This window comes from Phocoena sinus, chromosome 19, assembly GCF_008692025.1.
Source record: "Phocoena sinus isolate mPhoSin1 chromosome 19, mPhoSin1.pri, whole genome shotgun sequence".
In the NCBI taxonomy this organism is placed as follows: domain Eukaryota; kingdom Metazoa; phylum Chordata; class Mammalia; order Artiodactyla; family Phocoenidae; genus Phocoena; species Phocoena sinus.
This window is the reverse complement of record NC_045781.1, coordinates 45,369,036-45,393,968: the sequence shown is the minus strand read 5'-3', so window position 1 is coordinate 45,393,968 and position 24,933 is coordinate 45,369,036. Positions and strand designations below refer to the sequence as shown.

Genomic DNA, 24,933 nt, shown 5'->3' with positions numbered 1-24,933 from the left:
AAGCACTCTTGCACATCCCATCATCAAAGAAGTCTGATTATCAGACTGGTGGGTTGGAAAACCGTGGGACAGACATGCTACAGAGAAGCAACCAGAACCTCCAAGAGGAGGGAGCAGTGGATCCAGGAGCGGACTGTCTGATATGGAGCCCCCTGGAAGCTGAGAAGCCCTTCCTCCACGGGGTTCTTCAGACTGGGAGAATGGGACTGTGGGTGCCGTGCTTTCTTATCCTGGGCTGCAGCTGTTGTGTTGTGCTTAAGATGTAGTAATTTACGGCTTTTACTGAGCCCCCGGAGACAATTCAAGGACAAATCCTATGCTAAAACCTCTCCTGGGCTTGTATCAGGTAATGTGCATTAAGAGGGCTGAGTGTATCTACAAAAACAGAAGTGTGGTCATTCAGTTTCCTCCCACAGAGGGATGTTTTCAATATTAGGTCATTTGAAGGAGGTAGGAACATGCCGAAGGACACTTTTATTTTTCAGTTGGGATTAAAATAAAAGTTAAAGAACTTCAATTTCTTTACGGCAAAAACTCACTATAGCATTTTCTACCAAATCAGAGAGAGCAAACCCCAGTAACAGGCAACCAGCCTAACATGACCCCACTGCTACTTATATATCTTTGATACCTTTCATATTACTTTTCCCACACTTCTGAAGTTAACGTCCATGCCATTTATGTCTCTGAAAATAATGTTTCTTTCTTTATTGCTCAGTTCTAAACTTTCTTTCTGAAAGCCAAAACATTCAGAATGTTCCCTACTGGCTCTGACATCAATATCCTTTCCTCCCAGTCCTGTGAAACCAGCCTCATCGTACAGAACCCCCTGCTGTTCTGCTTTCCTTCCATATATGACTCCTTTCCCATCACTGTCCATTTTCCTGCTCCAAATGAGAGATGAGTATGGAGAATATAATCTGTAAATGACCATTATCTTGTTTGATGAAAATAACTGTCCCAATGGCCTTCACTTTTACTGTAATTACCTTCCTTCTTGGTCTTAATGTTTCGTTTTTCCCTCAGACCCATGACTGCCTTTCACTTATTAATCAAGTGACCTGCTAGAAGGAATCAACTTTGAATTTTCAGGTCTAAAGTTAATTCCCATGTTTGCAGTTTTTGCCCCAATATTAAATATTTCTGGAAATGGAATTTCTGGAACACGAACAACCAAGTGACTCGACAGGGACAGTTCTGAGACTTTCTGAAAGCTGTCTATGAACATGTCACCACTGGTTCATGACAGGTCATTAATACGATCATGAGAAAGGTGTCTATTAAAATGACCTCCTTTAAAATTATATGGGCAATGATTAAAGAGGCTCTTTAAAAATTCTCTATTGAAAATCTTTAAATAAAAATAAAATATTTAAAAAATCACCTTTCTTCCCCCCCCCCACCTATTACCCATCTCCTTCCTTCCTTCCTTCCAATGAAGAATTATTTCTGAAAATTTTGCAAAATCAAAACCCAAAGTGCAAGAACAGATGGTTATGTACACATTTAATTTACTTGGTTATCTGGAAAGTAGTTTACAACATGACTCAAGGCCTAAATTTATCATATAAAATAGCTGCATTTTAATTCCCAACTTACACTGAGAAGAGTAATCTAAACGTTTGCCCGCTCAAATGTTATACTTTCCGATCATACTTTCTAATCTGACAAGAGATCAGACACAATACAAGACTGAACTGTATATAACTCCAAACTATAATATTTGCAGCCATTAACTGAGAGCTCATGTTCCCAGCACTGTGTTAAAATGCTGATATACATTATCTAGTTCAATCTTTACAAGCTTGTGAAGTAGTACTATCCCCATTTTAAAGATGAGAAAACCAAGGCAAGGGGAAGTTAAGTATCTCACCCAAGGCCACATCAATAGTAAGTGGCAGAGCTGGGATTCTATAATACTTTTTTCTTTAACTTCCTGAACCCGACTGCAATTATAACAAAATGTCAGGTCTCACCTTTCTCATATTGTTTTTAAAAAATGCCAGGAGAAATTTAAAAACACTATAACCGACAATCAGGCTTCATTGAAGCCAGCATGACCTGGTGTTCCTGTCTAGTGAACACAGTAGGACACTCTTCATACTCAAACATTCAGGTAACTTGGAAGGTGACTCACAGGAAGTTCTTGTGGATGATACAGTCAACACTGGAGGATCTTTATCAAGCTATCCTGGTGGGGTAGGGTACAGCCAGCTCAGAACAAGCTCAGTGAATAATGACTTCAAGAGCAGCTATAATGTGTAATGAGTTCCATCATGTTCCACCAAAATGGAAATATTCTTGACTATATAATCAAATATTTTCAGCTATCTTATCATATTTAAGAAAAATTTAAAGAATTTCTCTTGGGAAATAAAAACATCCTCTTAAACTCAAATTTCTATCAATCAATAAGAGAAAAAAATAAAAGCACTGATTAGAAGCTATAATCTGTGTCACTACCCACAATTGCTCTTGTAGCACCTTTCAGATCAATGGGAGGCTCTCTATTGTCACTTGGGGCAAAGAGAAGTGTCTCAGAGATACAGGGAAAAAACAGAAGCTAAAAAACTGAAGGTAAACTATCCTAATTATCATGGAGAGAAAAGATTGAATTGGCACATGACACGCAAGGAGATTTTTCTCGTCCAGTGTATCTCCTAGGACTAGAAACTGTGAATTTAGTAAAGTTTTGATTCTTAAAATAATGACCAGAAAAGTTTCTAAGAGAGGGGTTTAAGATTTGGCCATCTGTCAGAGAAAGTTTCACAAAAGGTGTGTTCTATCTTGGGTGAGATACTCCAACCCATGTACGGTGAAAATTCCAGTGGGGTTTTGCAGGGCTGAGGTAGTTGTGCATGATGCTCATGCCTTTCTCTGGAGACAGCAGACATACGTCTCTTCCAACAACGAAGGGTCTTAATTTATTTCATAAGCCATGAGGAACCTTGCTGTTTCTAAGACTTCCCTAGGCCTCCCTCTACCTCCAATGGTTCTCTAATCTGAGCACAAAGATCTGAGAGGACAAACAATAATAAAGGGAGGGTGAAGAATGGGAAAACCACACCGACAGAAGAGCCGTGACTTGTCAAGGACAGTGTGCTCTCAGCAGATCCCTGTCCTCCTTTCTCCTTTCCAGTGTCCTTTTCCAAGGAGTCAGCGCCCACATGTTTGCAATGTGACTCACGACTAATGGTACAAGAAGTGGAAGGGAGTTGTAGTAAAAAGCTAGATCTTTCCTCTTTGGTAGCCATCTGGGCTCCCACCCAACCTGGTTCTGCTGAGCTCACATGCTATGCCGATTTGGGAAAAATAAATTAATGTGAGCTGTGCTTTCAAAGTCTGAATTGCTGAACCACATGTTTTCCGCAGGCTTAGGTGATGACAAAGCATAGTTTACTGTTACTTACATGGTAATAAAGAAATTATCAAGTTTCTCGCCCTTTTTAAGGCTTAGTTACATTAAGCTGAAGCTTCCCCAGGGATTCTGGATGAAGGAGCAGAAATGTCTTCCCTGCTCACTGATGTCAGTCAGCCAATCATTTAGGGCCAGTTTGGCCAAAGGTCTTTAAATTCTCAGACCCTTATTTCTGAGAAAATATCAAGTGTTCAACATTCAGAAAATTGCTGCATCTTAAAAGTGTGACCTGAGCCAGCAGTACCAGAGTTCAGAAACAAGGCTAGCACAACTGTGCTGTGATTTCTCAGAGGACTCCTAGATGCCCATGGAAACCGAAAGCTTAATTCTCTCTTTTTGCCCTGTAATATTCTTCTGCCTCTCAATTCTCGCAATTGTGTTTTTTATCTCTGACTCTCTCTCACTCAGGGTACCCAAGAGACCTAAGCAGAGGAAATAACAGAATGAGACTGTCAAAATTCTGTACAGCCAAAGTCCATCTAGTAAAATAGAATATTGTATTTCTGAAGGTAGTCAATTCCACTTGTTTTTCTGGAAGGCACAAAACATGCCTAATAGACTAAATTTCACAATTCTTTTCCAAAGGGGGAAGAAAACTATATGGATGCAAGTGGCTTGAGAAATGATCAGTATTCTGTAGAACGTACTACCTTCCCTAGGTCAGGAATAAATGGGAAATTTTAGGTTAATTGCATTAATATTTCAAGACATTATCAAAAGAATGGACATGAGGAATTTGATAAAAATGGTAGTAATACAGCACATGCTTTAATGACTAGAACAACAATTATGGTTACTATTAGAATATCAATAAACTACCAAGTAAAAAAAATTCCTTCCAGCCCATTTTCTTGTATCTGCCCAGGAATGCCTTCTCCCTGGGTCTTTGCCCACCCACTTCATCTTCAATGAACATGTCTGGGGTCTCTCAAAAGACAAACTCCCACTTCTGCACTCTGTGACCACATCAGTACCAAAGATGCCCCAGCATAACTCCTCAAGGTTCTTCCAACAGACCCCATGGCAATGGTAGGCAATGAGCATGATGAGAAGACAGTGGAATTAGCCAGTGGCCAGGTGGTGGTAGAACAGAGTAAGAACTTGAAGTTCTAGAGTTTTGGATCAGACATTCTTACAGCATTGAGTCAAACTACTTCTCACATGATCACATAAATAAAATGTGATTTAAATTCAAACCCATCACCACTTTTTGACAATTTAAGGACAGTGATCTCTTAATCTTGAATCTACTTGCTTTAAATTGAAAGAGCCTCTAAAATAGGAACAGTGTTCCCATAAAACACTCAATACACAGAGAACACAATAAGGGCTAAACTAAACTTTGTTTTGGCTGACGCATTTAAAGAACCACATATATAGACATAGGTCTGAGAATATAAGCATAGCATTTCTTACTTCCTTTCAGACCCTAAGGTAACATGGGTTTTTTTGGGTTTTGTTTACTTTTTAAGTTTACCTCAGTTGAAGACAATATCCTACCTGGTGGACACAGAGGCTGAAGGGCCCATCAGAAAGCAAGGTAGTCTCTAAACCCCTGCATCAACCTTCAATTTTATTTTTATTTTTTGAACAGGACGTCAATTAGAGATTGACTGTTAGATCAGTAGGTGGCACTGCTTGGTTTTAATCATCTCTGCTTCTACTATGAACTCAGCTCATATCAAGAAGCTAATCAAAAGGAATCACATCCTGATAAAAAAACTAATCGATGATGCATAGCTCAAGTGTCAGAAATTAAATAGTGGCTATTTGGTGTAACTGATCTTCTATGTGAGCAAGATTCAGAAGGTCCTTCAGTAGAAAATGGTGATGAACAAGGCATAATAGGGTAGAAAGACATGTAGGATAGGCTGGCGAGTTCTCAGCTGTCTGGTTCTCCTCTTGGCCATCCTTCTCTGTGAATTCACAGCCTCTCCTCTCTTTGCAGGGCCTCTAAAAATGAGCACCTGGGGGCTGTCCTGGGCCCACTGCAAGTTTCCTTCTTTGCTCTGCTCTTAAAATTTCCATCCGCTTTTCACGCCTTCCATGAAGACCTCTAAAGGATACTCACCTCCAGTCCTGATTCCCATCCCACAAGTACTGCAATCCCAAAATTATGTGGACATCTAGTGTCGTCTCAAATTCAACATGTTCAGAAACAAAATCATCATCATTAATTGATTTCCATTTGTTCGTTCGTTCCTTCCTTCCTTCAGCCACCCATTAATTGGTACTGTGCTAGGCCTGGGATAAAGATAAGGCACTCCTTGATGTTGACAATCTCGGAGTCTGTTCTCAAACTGGAGAATCATAACCTACTAGCTAAAAAGGATCAACATGCCCAAATATCCTTATTTTGTGTAAAAGGCAACTGATGCCAAAGGAGACCAAACTGCTTGTTTAAGGTCACATTCGCCATTGGCAAAGCTAGGAGTTAAACCCAGGACTCCTGACTTGCTAATTCCTATCAAAGACATCATAATTCTCCCAGTCACTCTAGTTCAGATCTGAGAAGACATATGATTCCTCACCATGTCTCACCATCAACGGCCAGTCAGTCAAAGAGCACTCTAGTGTCTTTCCTTTGAGCATCTCTCACATCTGCCATTTCTTTTGCTTTCTGACCATCACCAGGCTGTTCCAGGTCAGTGTCACCCTCACACGTTACCCTCCACTTGCCTGCAGAGATGTTCAGTTTCCCTGACCCTCCCTGCACTAGTGAATTTCCCCTGCCTGACCTGCACTATCCATCCCACCCTCTAACCATCCTCTTCCAATTTGATCCACAAGCTGATGCTATGATAATCTTTCTAAAACACCCCGAACACATCCTGTTCCTGATCCAAACCTTACAGTGAGTCTCAGATACCCTCAGCACCAGTTACCAAACTAGGATCCACACAACACTGACTCCGGTGGATACTGTGTGGGAAAAGGGGTCTCTCGTCCTGGGGAAATACTGTTTGCACTTTTCCCTTTGAGAGTCACCTTCTCTTGAACCAGTATTTCCCAAACTTATTTGAGCACAAAATTCCCCTTGGCAAGGAACACACACTACCACCCCTCAGATCCAATATTTACAGAACACATAATGTGGGAGACAGTTGGCTATAGTGTAACGGGTTGCCAGGGCAGCCCAGATATGCCAACTCTCCTTCTCAGTCTCATTTCTTATATTCTCCATGACCACCTGCTCCAGAAAAATCCATCATTTCATTGTTGTTTAATATGCTATGAACCTATTATTACAAGTTTCCCTTTTCTTTGTTTTCAAAATTTCTCCAATTGGAAACATCCTTCTTCTTCTTTTCTATTTAATTAAATCTTACCCTTCCTCCAACATTCAGTTCAGATTTCATCTCTTCTATAAACCCTTTCCCAACTCTATCATCCAAAAATACTACAGAATTTATTTACCTGTATCATAAAACCAAAATCTCAATAGTGGAAAATACCCATAGTTCACATTAGAGTCAAGAAGCTAATGAAATTACAGAATTTTCCCATCAAATACCTTCAAAACTAATTTACAAGGTAAGATTATATTACACTCACAAGAACTGTATTTCTATAAAACTATCAGGATCTCTAAGTAGGAAAAAAGGAAATTTAAGATCAATAAATATACCAGTATAACTGACAATGAGTTCTGTTATTCTGGCCAGAAAAACACTACGGATAACACTAGGAAAAATTCATGCCTTCATTTTTCACTTTGCAAAAATGATCAAGAATCAGCTAATGAATACTATCATGAGAAGAAAACCTGAATACTGTACAGAAAAGACAAAATTATTACAGATGCCATAACCATCACTTAGGTACTAAGCAAATATTATCTATCCCCTTCCTGGGTATTTTTTTCACATAATATAAATGAAATTAGTCTCATTTATTTTAAAAGGTATCATTTCTGTGTATCATTATTCTACAAAATGTTTTTCTTCCTAATAGTGAAAAAATGCCTTGTGATAAGAATGCCCAATTCAGTTCCTATCTAGAATTTGAAAGGAATCATATTAAGTGCCACATTTTAACACATATATCTGCAGCAAGCAGCTTTGGGTTTCGTGCATGAGGAGAAGAAAATCTGAGGTATTCCCAGTCTTCCTACTTCTGAATTTGAAATATACAAGCCTTACCTGCAGGCCTCCCACCTCCTTCTCACCACCAATGTTTGCCACCCCAGAGTCACCCACTCCCAGAAGGCTATGAGAAAAGGACAGCAGTCATCAGTCTGGATTCTCCGTACCGGCTAGGAAGAATCTTGGACTGCCTACACTCTGGACCTTACCAGCCACGTCTAAGATTGCCATGATTGATTGCTCCTCCCTGCCTCTGCCTCACTCAGCAACTTACTTGCTTGGACTTGTCATGCCTTCCTGATCTTTTCAGCACCTTTGGGCATGACCTACTTTTATAGGTGCATGTCCTGTCCTTCCAAGACTGTATGCTCACCTTGATTTAACCTCTTTCTGGGCTAACTCATTATATCTGAAGATCCCTTTGCTGAATTGAGCCCTGGATAGTCTTCTGACAGGAGAGAAGATTCAGCCTCAACCCACATCTCCAACCTTGTTTCCCTACATGAACCCTTTACTTCAAGCAAACTGATCCACTAATGGAACCTTGAATGAACCATGCCATGCACACCCCCAATTTTGTTTTCCAAAAGTTCCATCCTGCAAGACCCAGTTCAAGGCTCTGCTCTCAAAAAGCCTACTCTAACTTCTTAGCCTATGATAATCACCTCAGCCTCTGAACTAGTGTCCTGATTGTCTGTCTTTACCTGTGATTCACACAGCAAGTCCCACTAAATATTAGTTCCAAAGGATATCTCCAAGGGGAAGGCTCCCTCTTAAGGGATTTATAATGCTCATTATCATATGAAAGACTTTTTTAAGTCTAACAGCAAATAAACCTTTCAAGCAATATTGAACCCAGTGTTTCTCATACTTATTTAGCCATGGACTCCCTTTTCTATGTTATATACTGTAATAATTTGGAAGTACAGACATAAGGAAAACTGGTACGTACAGGTCAATGGCACTTCTCACAAGTGACTTTTTATTCTAATGTGTCCCTGTGCCCATGTCTTCTCTCCAACAGGTTTGAATGGCAGCTCTAACTAGCTGTGGGTCTTCTCAACTCCTATTGCTGTCTTTACCCTCACAGCACTCTATGCTTGCTAAGTTTAAGGTAATGTACAGTGCCTAGCAGATAGTAAACACAGAAGATGCTGGTTACTTTCATTTTGAGGCAGTGGGGCAGAGTGGTCAGGAGTTTGGTCTGTGAAAGAAGCACATAAATATATAAAGCAAATATTAACAGACATAAAGGGAAGAATTTACAATAATATGATAATAGTAGGGGACTTTAACACCTCACTTATATCAATGAACAAATCATCCAGACAGAAAATCAATAAAGAAACTGTGACCTTAACTGACACATCAGACCAGCTGGACTTAATAGATACCTACAGGACATTCCACTCAAAAACAGCAGAATACACATTCTTTTCAAGTGCACATGGAACATTGTCCAGAATAAATCACATGCTAGGCCACAAAACAAGTCTCAACAAATTTAAGAGATAGAAGTTATATCAAGCATCTTGTCCAACTGCAACAGTATGAAATTAGAAATCAATCACAGGAAGAAAAACGGGTAAAACACAAACACATGGAGACTAAACAAAATGCTACTAAAAATCAATGGATCAATGAAGAAATCAAAAAGGAAAGCAAAAATACACCAAAATGAATCACAATAAAAGCACAACTTTCCAAAATCTATGGGACACAGCAAAAGCAGTTCTAAAAGGGACATTTACAGCGATATAGTCCTACCTCAAGAAACAAGAAAAATTTCAAGTAGACAACATAACCTGCTATCTAAAGGGATTAGAAAAACAACGAAGCCCAAAATCAGCAGAAGGAAGGAAATAATAAATATAAGAGAGGAAGTAAATAAAATAGAGACCAAAAAAAGAAAAAAACCCAATAGAAAAGATCAGTGAAACCAAGATAAATAAAACTGATAAGCCTTTAGCCAGGCTCACTAAGAGAAAAAGAGACAGAACCCAAATAAATAAAATAAGAAATGAAAGAGGAGAAATTACAACTGATATCACAGAAATACAAACAATCATAAGAGAATATTATGAATGGTCATATGCCAACAAATTGGACAACCTAGAAGAAACGGATAAGTTCCCAGAAACACACAATCTTCCAAGACTGAATCAGGAAAAAACAGATAATCTGAATGTACCAATTACTATTATTGAAATTGAATCAGTAATCAAAAAACGTCTAAGAGAAAAAAGTCCCGGACTGCCCAGCTTCACAGGGGAATTCTACCAAACATATAAAGAAGAGTTAATACTTATCCTTCTCAAACTATTGCAAAAAATTGAACAGGAGGGAACACTCTCAAACTCATTCTATGAGTCCATTTCCCTGATACCAAAACCAAACAAAGATACTACCAAAAAAAGAGAATATTACAGGCCAATATCTCTGATGGATACAGATGCAAAAATCCTCAACAAAATATTAGCAAGCCAAATTCAACAATATGTAAAAAGGATCATACATCATGATCAAGTGGGATTTATTCCAGGGATGCAGGGATGGTTCAATATACACAAATCAATTGCTGTGATATGCCACATTAACAAAACAAATGGTAAAAATCGTATGATCATCTCTCAATAGATGCAGAAAAAGCATTCAACAAAATTCAATACCCATTCATGATAAAACTCTCAACCAAGTTGGTATAAAGGGAACATACGTCAACATAATAAAGGCCATTTACAATAAATATATAGCTAATATAATACTCAATGGTGAAAAGCTAAAAGCTATTTCTCTAAAATCAGGAACAAGACAAGGATGCCCACTCTTGAAAATTCTATTTGACATAGTATTGGAAGTCCTAGCCACAGCAATCATACAAGAAGAGGAAACAAAAGCATCTAAATTGGAAGGGAAAATTGAAACTGTCAGTATTTGCAGATGACATGATACTATATAGAGAGAACCATAAAGTCTCCAACAAAAAACTACTAGAGCTAATAAACGAACTCAGTAATGTTGCAGAATATAAGACTAATATGCAGAAACCTGTAGATTTTCTATACACTAATAATGAACTATTAGAAAGAGAAAGCAAGAAAACAATCCCATTTACAATTGCATTAAAAAGAATAAAATACCTAGGAATAAACTTAACCAAGGAGTTGAAAGACCTGTACTCTGAAAACTATAAGACACTGATGAATGAAATAGAAGATGAAACAAATAACTGGAAAGATATCCCACATTCATGGATTGGAAGAATTAATACTGTTAAAATGTCCATACTACCCAAAACAATCTACAGATTTAATATAATCCCTATCGAAATACCCATGACATTTTTCAAAGAACTAGAACGAGTAAACCTAAAATTTGTATGGGACCACAAAAGACCCCCTAATAGCCAAAGCAATCTTGAGAAAAAAGAACAAAGCTGGAGGTATCAGGCTCCCTGACCTCAGACTATACTACAAAGCTACAGTAATCAAAAGAGTGTGGTACTGGTACAAAAGCAGACACATAGATCAATTGAACAGAATACACAGCCCAGAAATAAACCCACACACATACGGTCTATTAATCTATGACAAAGAAGGCAAAAATATACAATGGGGGAAAGACAGTCTCTTCAATAAGTGGTGCTGGGCAAACTGGACAGCTACACGTAAAAGAGTGAAACTAAAAGACTTCCTTACACCATGTAAACTCAAAATGAATTAGAGACCTAAAGGTAAGGCCTGAAACCATAAAACTCCTAGAAGAGAACATAGGGAGAACACTCTTTGACATAAATCATAGCAATATTTTTTTTAATCTGTCTCCTAAGGCAAAAGAAATAAAAGCAAAAAATAAACAAATGGGACCTAATGAAACTTAAAAGCTTTTGCATAGCAAAGGAAACCATTAACAAAATGAAAAGACAACCCACTGAATGAAGAAAACATTTGCAAATGGCATGACAGATAAGGAGTTAATATCCAAAATATAAAAACAACTCATAGAACTCAATATCAAAAAAAAAAACAAACAATCTGATTAAAAATGGGCAGAAGGGGCTTCCCTGGTGGTGCAGTGGTTGAGAGTCCGCCTGCTGATGCAGCGGACACGGGTTTGTGCCTGGGTCCGGGAAGATCCCGCATGCCGTGGAGTGGCTAGGCCCGTGAGCCGTGGCGGCTGGGTCTGCGTGCCCAGAGACTGTGCTCCACAACGGGAGAGGCCACAACAGTGAGAGGCCCGCGTATTGCAAAAAAAAAAAAAAAAAAAATGGGCAGAAGATCTGAACAGACATTTTTCCAAAGGACACATACAGATGGCTAACAGGCACATGAAAAGATGCTCATCATCACTAACTATTAGAGAAATGCAAAGCAAAAAATAAAAAAACAATGAGATATCACCTCACACCTGTCAGAATGGCTATCATCACAAAGCCTACATATTACAAATGTTAGAGAGGATGTGGAGAAAAGGAAACCCTTGTACATTGTTAGTGGAAATATAAATTGAAGCTGCCACTATGGAAAACAGTATGGAGGTTCCTCAGAACCCTAAAAATAGAACTACTGTATGATCCAGCAATTCCACTCCTGGGTACATAATCCGAAAAAAAGGAAAACACTAATTCGAAAAGATACTTGCACCTCAATGTTCATAGCAGCATTATTTACAATAGCCAAGATATGGAAGCAACCCAAATGTCCATGAATAGATGAACAGATAAAGAAGATGTGATACACACACACACACACACACACACACACACACACACACACACTATTACTTTGCCATAAAAAAGAATGAAATTCTGCCATGCGCAACAAGTGTATAGACCTAGAGAGCATTATGCTTAGTGAAATAGGTCAGATGGAGAAAGACAAATACTATATGTTATTATCTAAAAGACAAAACAAACAAATGTATACAGCAAACAGAAACAGACTCACAGATATAGAAAACAAACTAGTGTATACCAATGGGAAGAGAGAAGGGGGAGGGGCAAGATAGAGTTATGAAATTAAGAGATACAAACTACTATGTATAAAAAAGATAAGCAACAAGGATATATCGTATAGCACAGGGGATAATAGTCATTATTTTGTAATAACTTTAAATGGAGTATAATCTATAAAAATATCAAATCACTATGTTGTACACCTACAAAAAAAAGTTTCGTCTGTGGAATCAGACAGATCCTGTTCTAACTCTGGCTCAGGTCTCACTAGACAGACATTGAGGTCAAGGACTATGTCTGTTTTGTTCATCGATGCCTGGTACATACGCAGTGCCTGGTACAGAACATGCACTCAGTAACTATTTATTGAGTGAATTAAGGACAAAGCAGTTTTCAACCCGAGTGATTTTGCCCACCAGAGGACATCTGACATCTGGACAGAGTTTGGGTTGTCACAACTAGCATCTGATGGGTAAAAGTCAGGGCTGCTATTAAATATGCTACAATGTACAGGACAAAGAATTATCCAGCCCCAAATGTCAATAGCGCAGAGGTTGAGAAACTCTGCTCTACAGTGAGGCTAATGAGGGATAAATTTCTAACTACTGACACTAATCGTTTGGGCTCGAGTAAGTTATCAAATTTCTCTAAGTCTTAATTTCCTCATCTGTAGAATGGGGGACTGATTAAAACTGATAATATATATACAAACAAGATAAAGTATGTAATACATATGAAGTGTTTAACAGTGACTGGTGCATATAAAGTGTGACCTATAAATGTAACCTCTGAGTGTTCTTACTATTAATCTTCATTCACTGTCTCATAACGACAATGAGGCTCCTCAGATGGAATCTTTATGCTCTTGGAACTCACCATATCAATCTCAGAGAGAGTAATCTCATCAAATTAAGCCCTGCATCCCTACTACATTTACTGTAAGGTCAGACTGTATTTATGTGCTTACCAGAGGCTCAACACTGAAAATGTTATTCAAGAAGAGCATGCTATCTGCCTGAACCAGCTTTCTCTGATTCTCAAAGGTGCGGGACAGAAAGGAAAGACACTGTTGTAGTGAAGGATCAGTAATGCACTCCTCAAGAAACCCATCGATCTCATTCTTTTCCTCTTTGGTAAGATCATCACAGACCCTAAAAAAAAGCAAGAAACATGAGATTCATTTTGATACTCCCATGAAGAACATTGTAAAGGGCTCCCCGCCAGCCCATCCTCTTGGGAATAGTCTCACCCATGACCTTGGGGTGGTCCTTCCTTGCCCTGAATCTATAATATACCAGCTGAGTGACCTTGTACTTTAACCTCTCAAGAACCTCAGCTTGCTTCCTTCAAGAAGTGCTCCCAGGCTTCCTGTCCTACTCAATGCCCATTTGCTTACTCCTGAGCCCTTAGTATATTTGTACAAATATTTTCTTTTAGGTAATTGTGTTTTCCAGGCTGCTTTTTCAATATTTAACATATACCCTGCCTCCCACACTTTAAGTGCAATTTCATTTCTGCTACACTTGCTTAGCTTGAATTCCTTCCTAGCTGTTATTACCTAGAGAACAGAAGCTGGAGCCAGCAAGGCCTAGAGCTTTTTTTGTTTTTGGTTTTTTAATTAATTTATTTATTTTTGGCTGTATTGGGTCTTCGTTGCTGGGCGCAGGCTTTCTCTAGTTGCAGCGAGCGGGGGCTACTCTTTGTCGCAGTGCATGGGCTTCTCATTGTGGTGGCATCTCTTGTTCTGGAGCACGGGTTCTAGGTGCACGGGCTTCAGTAGTTGTGGCATGCGGGCTCAGGAGTTGTGGCTCGTGGGCTCTAGAGTGCAGGCTCAGTAGTTGTGGCACACGGGCGTAGCTGCTCCGTGGCATGTGGGATCTTCCTGGACCAGGGCTGCATCGGCAGGTGGATTCTCAACCACTGCGCCACCAGGGAAGTCCCAACGCCTAGGTTTTGGTACTGACTCTACTATCTATTTACTCACTCTGTGACTTCAGGAGTTACTTAAATCCTCTAAGCCTCAGTGCCTTCATCAATAAAATGGAAAGAACAGGAGCTCCTCCATCATAAAGATATGTTGAGAATTAAATGTGATCAAGGACCTGGTATAGTTCCTGGGACAAAACAGTTGCTCAATAAATGCCAGTTTTCTCCTTGTATCAACCGCAGGCAATTACCAAGCTGTCAAGCTTATAAAATGCTCAGACTACACCTGGAGACACGTCCTATTTTTCTCCCTCTTTCTAGATCTTCATATCCCTTGTGATAAGTCAGAAAAGCAGCCTTCCCGACATTCTACTCGTTACTCAGGCTATGCTCACATTACTCCTGGTGTCTGTTACTTCACCTGACCTTTGAAGACTGAATTTCATCTCCTCCCAGTATACATGACTATTTTTCCCAGCATTTTACTGGTATTACCAGTGGTGAGAGATAAATTATTTAGTAATGTGAGTACTGACTGAGAGGCTAGGGTCACTGAATTCCAGTCCCAGCCCTATTTTCTAAATGACTTCACACACCACATGCTCAGCAATGTCAAATAACTCTTTTTAAATAACTTTTGTGTTCAGGATCCTTTGGTCACATAGCATAAAGAAGTCAAAGAAATAGGTTCAGTATGTTCTGGTCCCAAGGAAGAAAGCATTCTGTGCTCCCTTTTTATTGCTAGATGGGAAGCAGTGTACACGGTAGCCAGAGCAGCTGTCCTTTTATATTGCTGGGCAGGGCAGGGCAAATTAAAGACAGCTCAGTCCACAGAAAGAAAGGAAACCATGTATTCCTGCAAGTGGAATTTACTGATATCTATTCCTTAGGAATAAGTTCTCAAAAAAAACAATCATGGATGTAAATAAAGAGCAACAAAGAGGTTCATCAAAGTTCTAGCAATAATACTAAAAAAAGTGGGTAAATTCGATGTAACGGATTGAAGTATTGGTTAAATAAATAATGGGAGTCATATACATTACATTTACTTAGGGGGGTTAATGGAAATGGGGTGTGGGGATAAAATGCTTTATGTGGACCAAGGGTGATGATGCTCTATGAATTGAGGAGTATGATTAACTCAGCCCTTACACCACAAAACAAAAGAGGACAAAACAAAAATTCCCAAATGATGCTCTTCTCCCACGCTGTCGGGACTCTTGTATCAGTGACAGCTGTATAATGCATGGGGGGGTGGACACCAGATGTCATCCTCTTTGCCCTCTATGCAGAATTAGAGCCAAGGCTGAGAGCCTAAGAAGGGAACGTGCAATACCACCTTAAGCTGGGCTGACTCCAACGAGGACTTCTGTATACCTCAGTCTATTGTTTTGCCATCTTGTTGTGCTGATACTCACGGTCTCTTGAATTCAGAGGTGGTTCTGTTTTACAGACGAAGAGACCTCTCATCAGAGAGTGTAATATCACACCAACCTTCTCTTTCAGTAAAACCACGGATTTAACCCATTTTGCAAATGGTCTGCTAGCCCGAATACCCATCACCTTCAGGCATCAACTACAGTCCAGCTAATGGACTATACTCAATGGGGAACCCTTGTGTCTCAAGTACAGTAGCATTGAACTAGTGTTGCCCCTTATCTTGAGTTCCTAGAGACCTGCACCCTGCTCCTTTACAACACCCCTAAGAGGTGGTAACTGGATGCTGAGGAGATTAAAAACTAAGAACCTTGGCGATCATGGTTGGCAGAAATACTCCCATGTCCACACCTGGCAAGGAAAGGATGGAGCCATCCACCTTCGGATGGACTGTGTGACCCTAGACACACAACAACTCTGTGGTGCCTGTTATAAAATGAGGACTAGAGGTCCTCTTCCTGTTTATCAGGTACCACTCAAGTCTGCAGATTCTTTTATGATTAGGAAAGGGAAGGGCTCCCCGACCACAACTGAGATTAAGTTGGAGCCTGGGTGGCAGGCTCAAAGCTCAAATAAAACTGATTTATTTAGAGAAACGTGCCATTTCCAACACTGGAATGTTTTGGAACACATCTATGCTGATCACTTTGTGGGGGGGCTTCACTGAGGATTCTACAGTTCTTCCACAGAGCAGATCTAGAATTAGAGCAGTTGCTATTGAGACAATGGCCATGACCTTGATGGAGAAATAGGGAGCAGAAATCCTCAAACGCCCATGCCAAGTCTCTGAATATAATAAACTGTGATGAAAATGAGGATGAAAGAATCCTGTAGGATGTTTTATAATCCCTGAGGCCAAGACAGAAGAAGTAAGGAGGAAAGAATTCAGCACCAGTTTTTGAAGAGATTAATTTCTGCAACTCTCAGAAAAGTATCAGGAGAGACCTAAAAGATGATTTTTAAAGGTTCTTATATCTGATTCCTAAGGTTTAAAAAAAATGGAAAAAAATTTTAAGCCCAGAACTTCTTCCTAGGGGAAATAACATCTTCATTGTCAGAGTCTGGAGCCTGAGATTAGCCCGAGGCCCCCAAATCTGGACATGTGTCCTAAAGTTTGTACCAACGTGTTTTGGTAGGCAGAGAGGAAGTCATCCTTCCTAGAATGGAAATTATAAACTGCCAGAAAGGAATAAGGCTCAGTAGGGCTGAAATTCCCCCACTGGGAGAAGAGACGTCCAAGTCTTTGCTCAGGAACATCAACAAGATGCTGGAGAACAAGAAGCCATGATGGCTGGAATAGGGTCTTAAGGACATCCATAATACTAAAGCAGTTAGAATTCCTGAAACCACCATGGAGCAACTTTCAGCCCCTGTAGCTGAATGCCTTGGGATGAGTTTTAAGCCACGTTATAACTGGAAAGCAGTGGGCAGGCTCTTGAGTCTCACTTAAAAATATACACTGAAGTTTTAAAATCTTAGGTCATTTGGGTGCTGCAAAGGGAAACTTTAATCTCTCAAAGTATACATGAGCCCATTTAGATCATCTCTGTTCCAAGTTCAGGACAAATGTGGACCTTTCGCTCTGCACGTTAACTACAGAGGCTGCTGAGGGAAGAAGAGAAAAGGAAGAGGTTGCTCACCATTAGGAGCAGGAGAGTCAAACATTAAAAAGATTATTCCAGGGATTCCTGCACTGGCCTTGCTGGGGAGCTCAAGAGAGAGTTTATACCATTAGCTAAAGAGCTCACTGCTGCTTCCCAGGGATGAGCAAACCTCTGCCCACAAGAAAGCTACCCAAGAACATTCTGCTTTATCTGCCACTGATGTGAGCCTAAGAGACAACCTAAGGGTTTGTGACAGGGAGGAGGAGAGGGCCTACACCCACAGTAAGAGCACAGCCACCCACCAGAGGGGCAGCTATCCAAAGACAGGAACCAAATGTTCAGTAAAGAGCAAACCTCTTTCTTTGCTTTGCTTTCTGAGAGGATGGGCGTTTCATGGCTAGTTGCATCCAGGACAAGAATCCATGGCTAATAATATGAAACTTGTGGCATGCTTGGGAACGTATCAAGAAACAAGAGAGGCATAGGAGAGAAGACACACCTGGTCAAATAAGAGATTAGGCATCTGGCCCTAAGAGAGGGGTAGGGAGAGGGCATGGAACAGAATATTCAATAGACTCTTCACTTAGATCAACCAATCCAGTTTGCAGGAACATGAGTTATGTCGCCGTGTGTCACCCACACACAGCAAGGTATTCTTATTTGGCCATCTGAAGTCACTCTTCAACTTCATTGTTTAAGGGAGGGGCATGATCCAAGATGATAAAACTGGGCTTCCAATTATGGTTATGAAAGTGCTCTTCAATACTGTTCCCTTGCTACAAAAAAACTGCTAGGGGAACTAATAGAAAGAGCAAGAGAGACAGTGAAAGAAAGACAATGCAAGAGAAAAGGAAGAATAAGACTCAAGGATAATATTAGAGATAGAGCCATGAGTGTTGGAGGAGGTGAAGGTGGGGGGGCGAAAATCCATCCACGTGTGTTTGAAATTATATTCTCTATATCTTAAGCATTTCTGATAGCAACTGGTTTGAATTCTTCCTGAGTTTCACTGTTGAAATTAACTTCTGTAAATATTTTTTGGACATAGGCATGGCATCAATCACATGCTATACATTTGGTCAAACACAAAGACATAGTTGAAATTAAAGCTGGCTTTCCCTCTGATAGTATATACTCATTCTCCCAAAAAGATTATGCCCACAGCACAAGTAGGATATTGAAACACTACTTTTATTGCTGTTTCTTTATTTGTACCTGCTCTCCTATCTTATCTTTAAACATGCCTGGACCATTCTGATTGTTGGTACATACATGTCAGCTGAAGAATCAGGACAGATGAAACCATGGATGAGTAGTCTCCTCTTGCCTTTTTAAACTACTGGTATCTATACCATGAGGCAAAATGAAGTTTTTAGGCAGGAAAGGCTTTTCTTTTCTCACTTTTTAAAGATGGCACGGGGGCAATCTGGTGATTAAAGCTCATTGTCTGAATGATAAAGCTTCTGGTCCACTGTGTCCTGTCACTGTCACAGCTCCTTCTGATTCAATTACGGACAGCACACTGGGGGATTTCTGCCTGGTTTCCCTAGACCTAAGACTTTTATTTTTATCACATACTAACTTGGTTTTAAACAAAGCTTTGAAGCTTCCCAGGGCTAATCTTTAATGAAAATGGAGAGGCAAATAAAAAAGGCTGAAATAAATTCCAATGAAAGCAGCAAAAGAACTAATTCAGGGAGGATGGAAGAAGATAAAATTGCAAATGGAATTACAGTAATCAAGGACAGATTCAGTAAAAAGAAATATTCAAAATTTAACAGTGATGAGATTAATTAAAACAGTTTGGTTTTCCATTTTATTAATTTTCTCCACTGCCTGAAGTATCATTTTAAAAAGCAGTAGATTAAAGATAGCAACAAGAAATCACTATTAAATTATACGGTCAGCAGGAATTGAGAATGCTACTAAAACTGAAAATATAAAAGCCATTATATCTAAGCCCTCTTTTTCCCCATTCTTCATATTTTCTGAAAGTACCTTTTCACTGAAGAAAAAAAATAAAAAGGCCACATTGATCCCAATCCAAAAGAGATTATTTTTAGAATCCCTATGAAAACTGATCGATCTAGTTAGGGTTATGAAAAGAAATAAAGACATATAGATTAGTTTTGAGAGAAAAGTGAAGAATGATGTATTTGGTCTTTAAAATCCAGGAGTTTAGCTACTGATAAATTAAAACTGGGATAAGATTAACTGAGGATGGACAATGTTGTGTTCCACATAGCTCAGCTCCAGTTCTTTAAATGAAAAAGGGAGCATTGTACACTGGACCCAAGTTATAATAAATCTGACACTGAGTGAGTTAGAAACTTACTACAAAAGTGACAGAATTTTCATAACTAAGTTTCATGTTCCCCCAAATTATATAGATAGCGTATAGACAGTGATTTTTCTTACAAACCTATACTTTTCTCGGTCTTCCTCTTCCTGCGTAGCAAATATCTTCCACTGGAAATGGGCAATGATGTTACTGTGGTTGTGAATAGTTAGAGTTCGCTGATTGGCCAGAGATAGGTAAGTTTTCTCAAGGATCAAGGAATTCTTGTCCAGCCTTATGTTCATGTCTATAGCAGCTCCATACAGAGATATAAACACTTTTTCACCTAGAAATTAACAAAGTATAAATACACTCTGAGATTTATTCTAGAACTATGCTACTAGGCTATTTTTACCCCAAGGTGACATTAGGGAATATAGCACAAGCATGAGACGTTTCATACTACCCCCGCCCCGCCCCCCATATCAGTCAGAGATCAGACATGATCAGAAACCTGAAATGTTATGTTTGGTACAGTTATAGAGAAAAACTATCTTGCTTGGTTATTGTAAAAAATACATAAAATATGAATTGTTGTGGTGAGTGCTACCAGTCTTTTTCTTCTTTGTAGTAGCTTAAAATCCGACAACCTGACCATGAGGGCACCTGAGTTGTAGAATTATAACCATTAGCCTCATCTTTATTGCAAGCATGAGCTGGATTTCTTAAATTAACTGCACCCAGTACATCTGGGAAGAGCTGCTCAGTATGAGAGGCTCTAAGTCCAAACAAAGGGGATCAGGAAGGAAGCATTAATAACTTCATTAATAGAAAACCAAATATTTAAAATGAACCACATCCCTTGGGAGGGCGGATGGGAGATGCTAAAGGGAGGGGATATAGGGATATATGCATAGATATAGCTGATTCACTTTGTTATACAGCAGAAACTAACACAACATTGTAAAGCAATTATACTCCAAAAAAGATGTTAAAAATAATAATAATAAACGACAGTTTAAACTCAAAGGAAAAAAAAAGGGAACCACATTCCTAAATAACAGCAATTAAAACAAAACAACACTATCTCTGGATAGTGGTTACAAAGAAAGAAAAACACAGAAAGACAAAAGTTATGTTTAAATTTTTAAATGTTAAGAACACCTTTGTTCAGCATAGTAATTTAAGGCCTTGACTTCATTCAGGATGCTCCAATTGCCTTGATTCTAGGTATATAAATGAGGCCCCTGGGACTTCCAAGAAGACACAAAGCTACAAACTATATTCTATCTGATCTCTGCAATGTCAGAGCAGGTGCCTCAGTCTGACGTCAAAGTAGAAAAAGGAAACACTTAAATATCATCAATGTTCTGTTGATCTGTGCTGTTACCATTTTAATCAGAACCAGAAAGCCTAGTCACTTGGACTTTATTTTTTAGCAAATATTTCTGCTATATTCATGACTATATGAACTGAGCACCACTTAGCAAGTTGATAACCCTTTATACAGTACAAATGTTTTCTAGGCCCAATCACTTTGAACACAGCAACATCTTCCCCAAAATTTAAATAAAAAGTAAGTATCTAGGGGACTTCCTGGTGGTGCAGTGGTTAAGAATCCACCTGCCAATGCAGAGGACACGGGTTCAAGCCCTGGTCTGGGAAGATCCCTGATGCCATGGAGCAACTAAGCCCGTGCGCCACAACTACTGAGCCTGCGCTCTAGAGCCTGCGAGCCACAACTACTGAGCCCACGTGCCACAACTACTGAAGCCCGCATGCCTAGAGCCTGTGCTCTGCAACAAGAGAAGCCACCGCAATGAGAAGCCTGCGCACAGCAATGAAGAACAGCCCCTGCTTTCCGCAACTAGAGAAAGCCTGTGCCCAGCAACAAAAACCCAATGCAGCCAATAAATAAATAAATGTTTTTTTAAAAAGTAAGTATCTAGGCATTTTAAATTTTTATTAAAAAATATGTACATGAAGTAAAAACTTTAAGTACTATAAGAGCATATACCATGAAAAGAAAACATCTTCCTCTCCTTCACTCAATCCCAGGCCTGCTTTTTAGAGTTAAGAATTGTTAATATTTTCATGTACTTCCTTCTCAAATAAAGGTATGCACTCTTGTCAACTTTTAAGCTTTCTGATGAGTTAAATTTAACAGTCTGATGAGTGAAAACTTGCTGCTTTAATTTGCATATTCTTAATTATAGATGATGTTAAACATTTTTTCATGTATTAATTGATTTTATACACACACACACAAGTGTGTGTTATATCGTTCTTTGATCATTCATCAAAGAAGCTATCATTCGTGTGGGGTCAAGAGAGATAGAAATCAAAGCCCTAAGCCTACCAACCAAAGGGGGAGGTTAAGGCAAAAAAAGGGATGTCCCCACAATAAGCTGATCCTCAAAGGACTGTGCCCTCAAAATGAGGGTAAATGGGAAGTAGACTAGCCCTAGTTCAGAGTTAAATATTATGCTGGCATTACCTAAGTCTTTCAGAGAACTTTGCGCCTTGAATTTGGTGGTCATGGACTACTTTTGCCTTCAGAAACCTGGAAGAAGGAACCCACTTCTCTTTGGAGTAAGGTACCTCCATCCAAAGTTTCAAATTGTTCAACATTTTTTTTAAAAAAGCCAAACATAACCAGGCATGCAAAGAAACAAAACTCCATATGCTAGAGCCTGCATATACAAGAAAAATAGAAGTAGACCCACAAAGAATCAGATACTAGGACCAACTATGCTTAGTAGTTTAAAGAAACAAAGGATGCACTTGAAGCTCTATCCAAGGAATAGGAGATTTTAAAAAGATCTAGAAAATCTGAAAAAGAGCTACACTCTAGGCTCTAATAGAAACAAAACAACTTAAATTTTTAAAAACTCTAAGAATATACTCAATAAGATAATGTTATCAATTTTCTGAAAAAATAGTGACATGGTTCAGAAAATACAAAAGGCAATATGAAGAATTAAAAATAAATGGAAATGCAAAATGAATGGGTAAAAGATGAGGCAGATTAAGTGAGAAGGTGTAGAAGTGTTTAACTGAAAGCTCAGAAGAAAAGGAAAGAGATAATGAGGCAAAGACAGTATTTCAAGAGATGATGGTTAGGAGTTTTCTAGGATTGATTAACGACATCAGTTTACAATTCAAAAAGTGCAATGAACATCAACTGGGATAAATTAAAAGAAATTCATACATAAATATATTGCAGTGAAACTAAAGAAAATCAAAGACAAAGAGAAAATACTAAAAGCAGCCAGAGGGAAAAAGATTATCTTCAGAGGACCCATGGTTAGGATTACAGCTAACTTTTCAACTGAAATAATGGAAACTAAAAACACAATAGGATGGCTTCTTCAAAATGATGAAGGGGAAAACAATGCCAACCAAGAATTCTATAGTTTTTCAGCATTTTTTGGTCTACAAATGTCTTTGTTTTGTCTTCACTTTTAAAGGATATTTTCAATGGGTAAAGGATTCTTAATTAGCCTTTTTTCTTTTCAGCACTTGCATAATGCCATTTTACTATCATCTGGCTTCCATAATTTCAGCTGAAAAGTTTGCCATCAGTATTATTAGTGTTCCTTTTAAGGTAATGTGTTTTTCTTTCTCTAGCTACTTTTATGATATTCCCTTTGCTTTGGTTTTCAGCAGTATTTGTATCACTAAGGGTTTGCTGAGCTTTGTTTAATTAAATGGATTTGTTAATTAATGGATTTGTTAATCCATTAAACCATGGATTAATGTCATTCATCATTTTTGGAAAATTCTCAGCCATTATCTCTTAAATATCTTTTTACCCCATTCTTTACCCTATTTCTAAGACTCAAATTACATGTATGCTGACCTTTTGACTGTGACCCACATGGCCTTTTCTGTTTTGTTTCTCCCTACCGCATCTCATCCCCATTCTTCTTTGTTTTTCTCTGTGCTTCAGTTTGGGTATTTCCTGTTGACCTGTCTTCAGGTTCACTAATCCTGTCTTCTGCTCTGTCTACTCTACTGGTAAACTAACATGATTATTCTTTAATTTCCAATATTGTATTTTCAGTATAACATTGTTATCAAAACCTGACAAAGATAAAATAAATAGGCCAAGATATAAGCCGATTACACTTACAGATATTAATGTAAAATCCTAAATAAAAAATTAGCAATCATAATTCATGAGCACATTAAAAGAATAAGACTTCACAATCAAGTGGACATTATTTCAGTAATGTGAAGATGGCTCACTGTTAGAAACCCTACTGATATAGAATATACCTAAGAAGAAAAATTATATGATCTTCTCCATTGATGAAAAGGAATTTGACAAAATTCAAAATACATTTTTTTATTTAAAAACTCAATAAAATAGGAACTGATAGAATTAAAACATAGTATAAGTAATTAAGACAGCATAAAGAGACAGATCAATGGAATAGAATAAAAAGTCAAAAAAGACCCAAATACACACTGGAATTCATTATATTATAAAGGCAGCATCTTGAATCACTGGTGTATTGACAAACTTTGTTTTTTAAAAAAGTGCTATTGGAAAAACTTGGTAACCATACGGAAAAACATACCTCACATTTAACATCAGATAAAGCCAAGTGAATAAAATATTTAAATGTTCAATATGAAACTTTAAGAGTAGAAGGGTACACAGAAAAACTTCTTCATTGCTTTCAGGGGGAAAGTTTTCTAACTGTGGCTCAAAATCCAGATCCCTCCTACAAAATTAAGAAATTTGATTACATAAAAATGAAAAAAGAAATTCTGCATGGCACAAAAAGTCATAAGCAAAAACAAAAGAAAACTAGGTAAAATACTTAATTCATATCTTAGACATGGAGACTAAATCACCCATTACATAAATAGCTCTTAGAAATCAGTAAGACAATCCAATAGAAGAATGGGATAGAGTTGCAAAAAAAGAAACATAAAGGCCCCCTATATGTACTAAAAGATGCTCAATTTGAGCATCAACTCATAATAAAAGAAATACAACTAAAGATGTATTTACATACCGTTTCCCCCTATCAGACTGTAAAACAAACGTTTTAGATCATAATTTATAGTCAAGACTGTGGGGAGAAGGCATTCTTATACACCCTGGGGGAATGGAAAATGGTATTATTCTTCCCCAGTCCATGGAGTGAATTTGGTGGCACGGATCAAAGTATCTATCAAAATTATAAAACTACCCTATGGCCCACTTCTAGGAATTT

The 24,933-nt window shown here is 38.6% G+C and overlaps 1 protein-coding gene across 1 annotated transcript in view; it reads right to left on the bottom strand.

Moving 5' to 3' along the window:
* HYDIN (HYDIN axonemal central pair apparatus protein) overlaps window positions 1-24,933 on the bottom strand; it is a 433,731-nt gene that overhangs the window by 266,477 nt on the left and 142,321 nt on the right. Inside the window, exons 9-10 of the mRNA XM_032613277.1 lie at window positions 19,847-20,048; window positions 13,425-13,608 (exon numbers count right to left, since the gene is read on the bottom strand). Coding sequence (XP_032469168.1) covers window positions 13,425-13,608; window positions 19,847-20,048 — 386 coding nt within the window. The remainder of the gene's footprint in view (window positions 1-13,424; window positions 13,609-19,846; window positions 20,049-24,933) is intronic.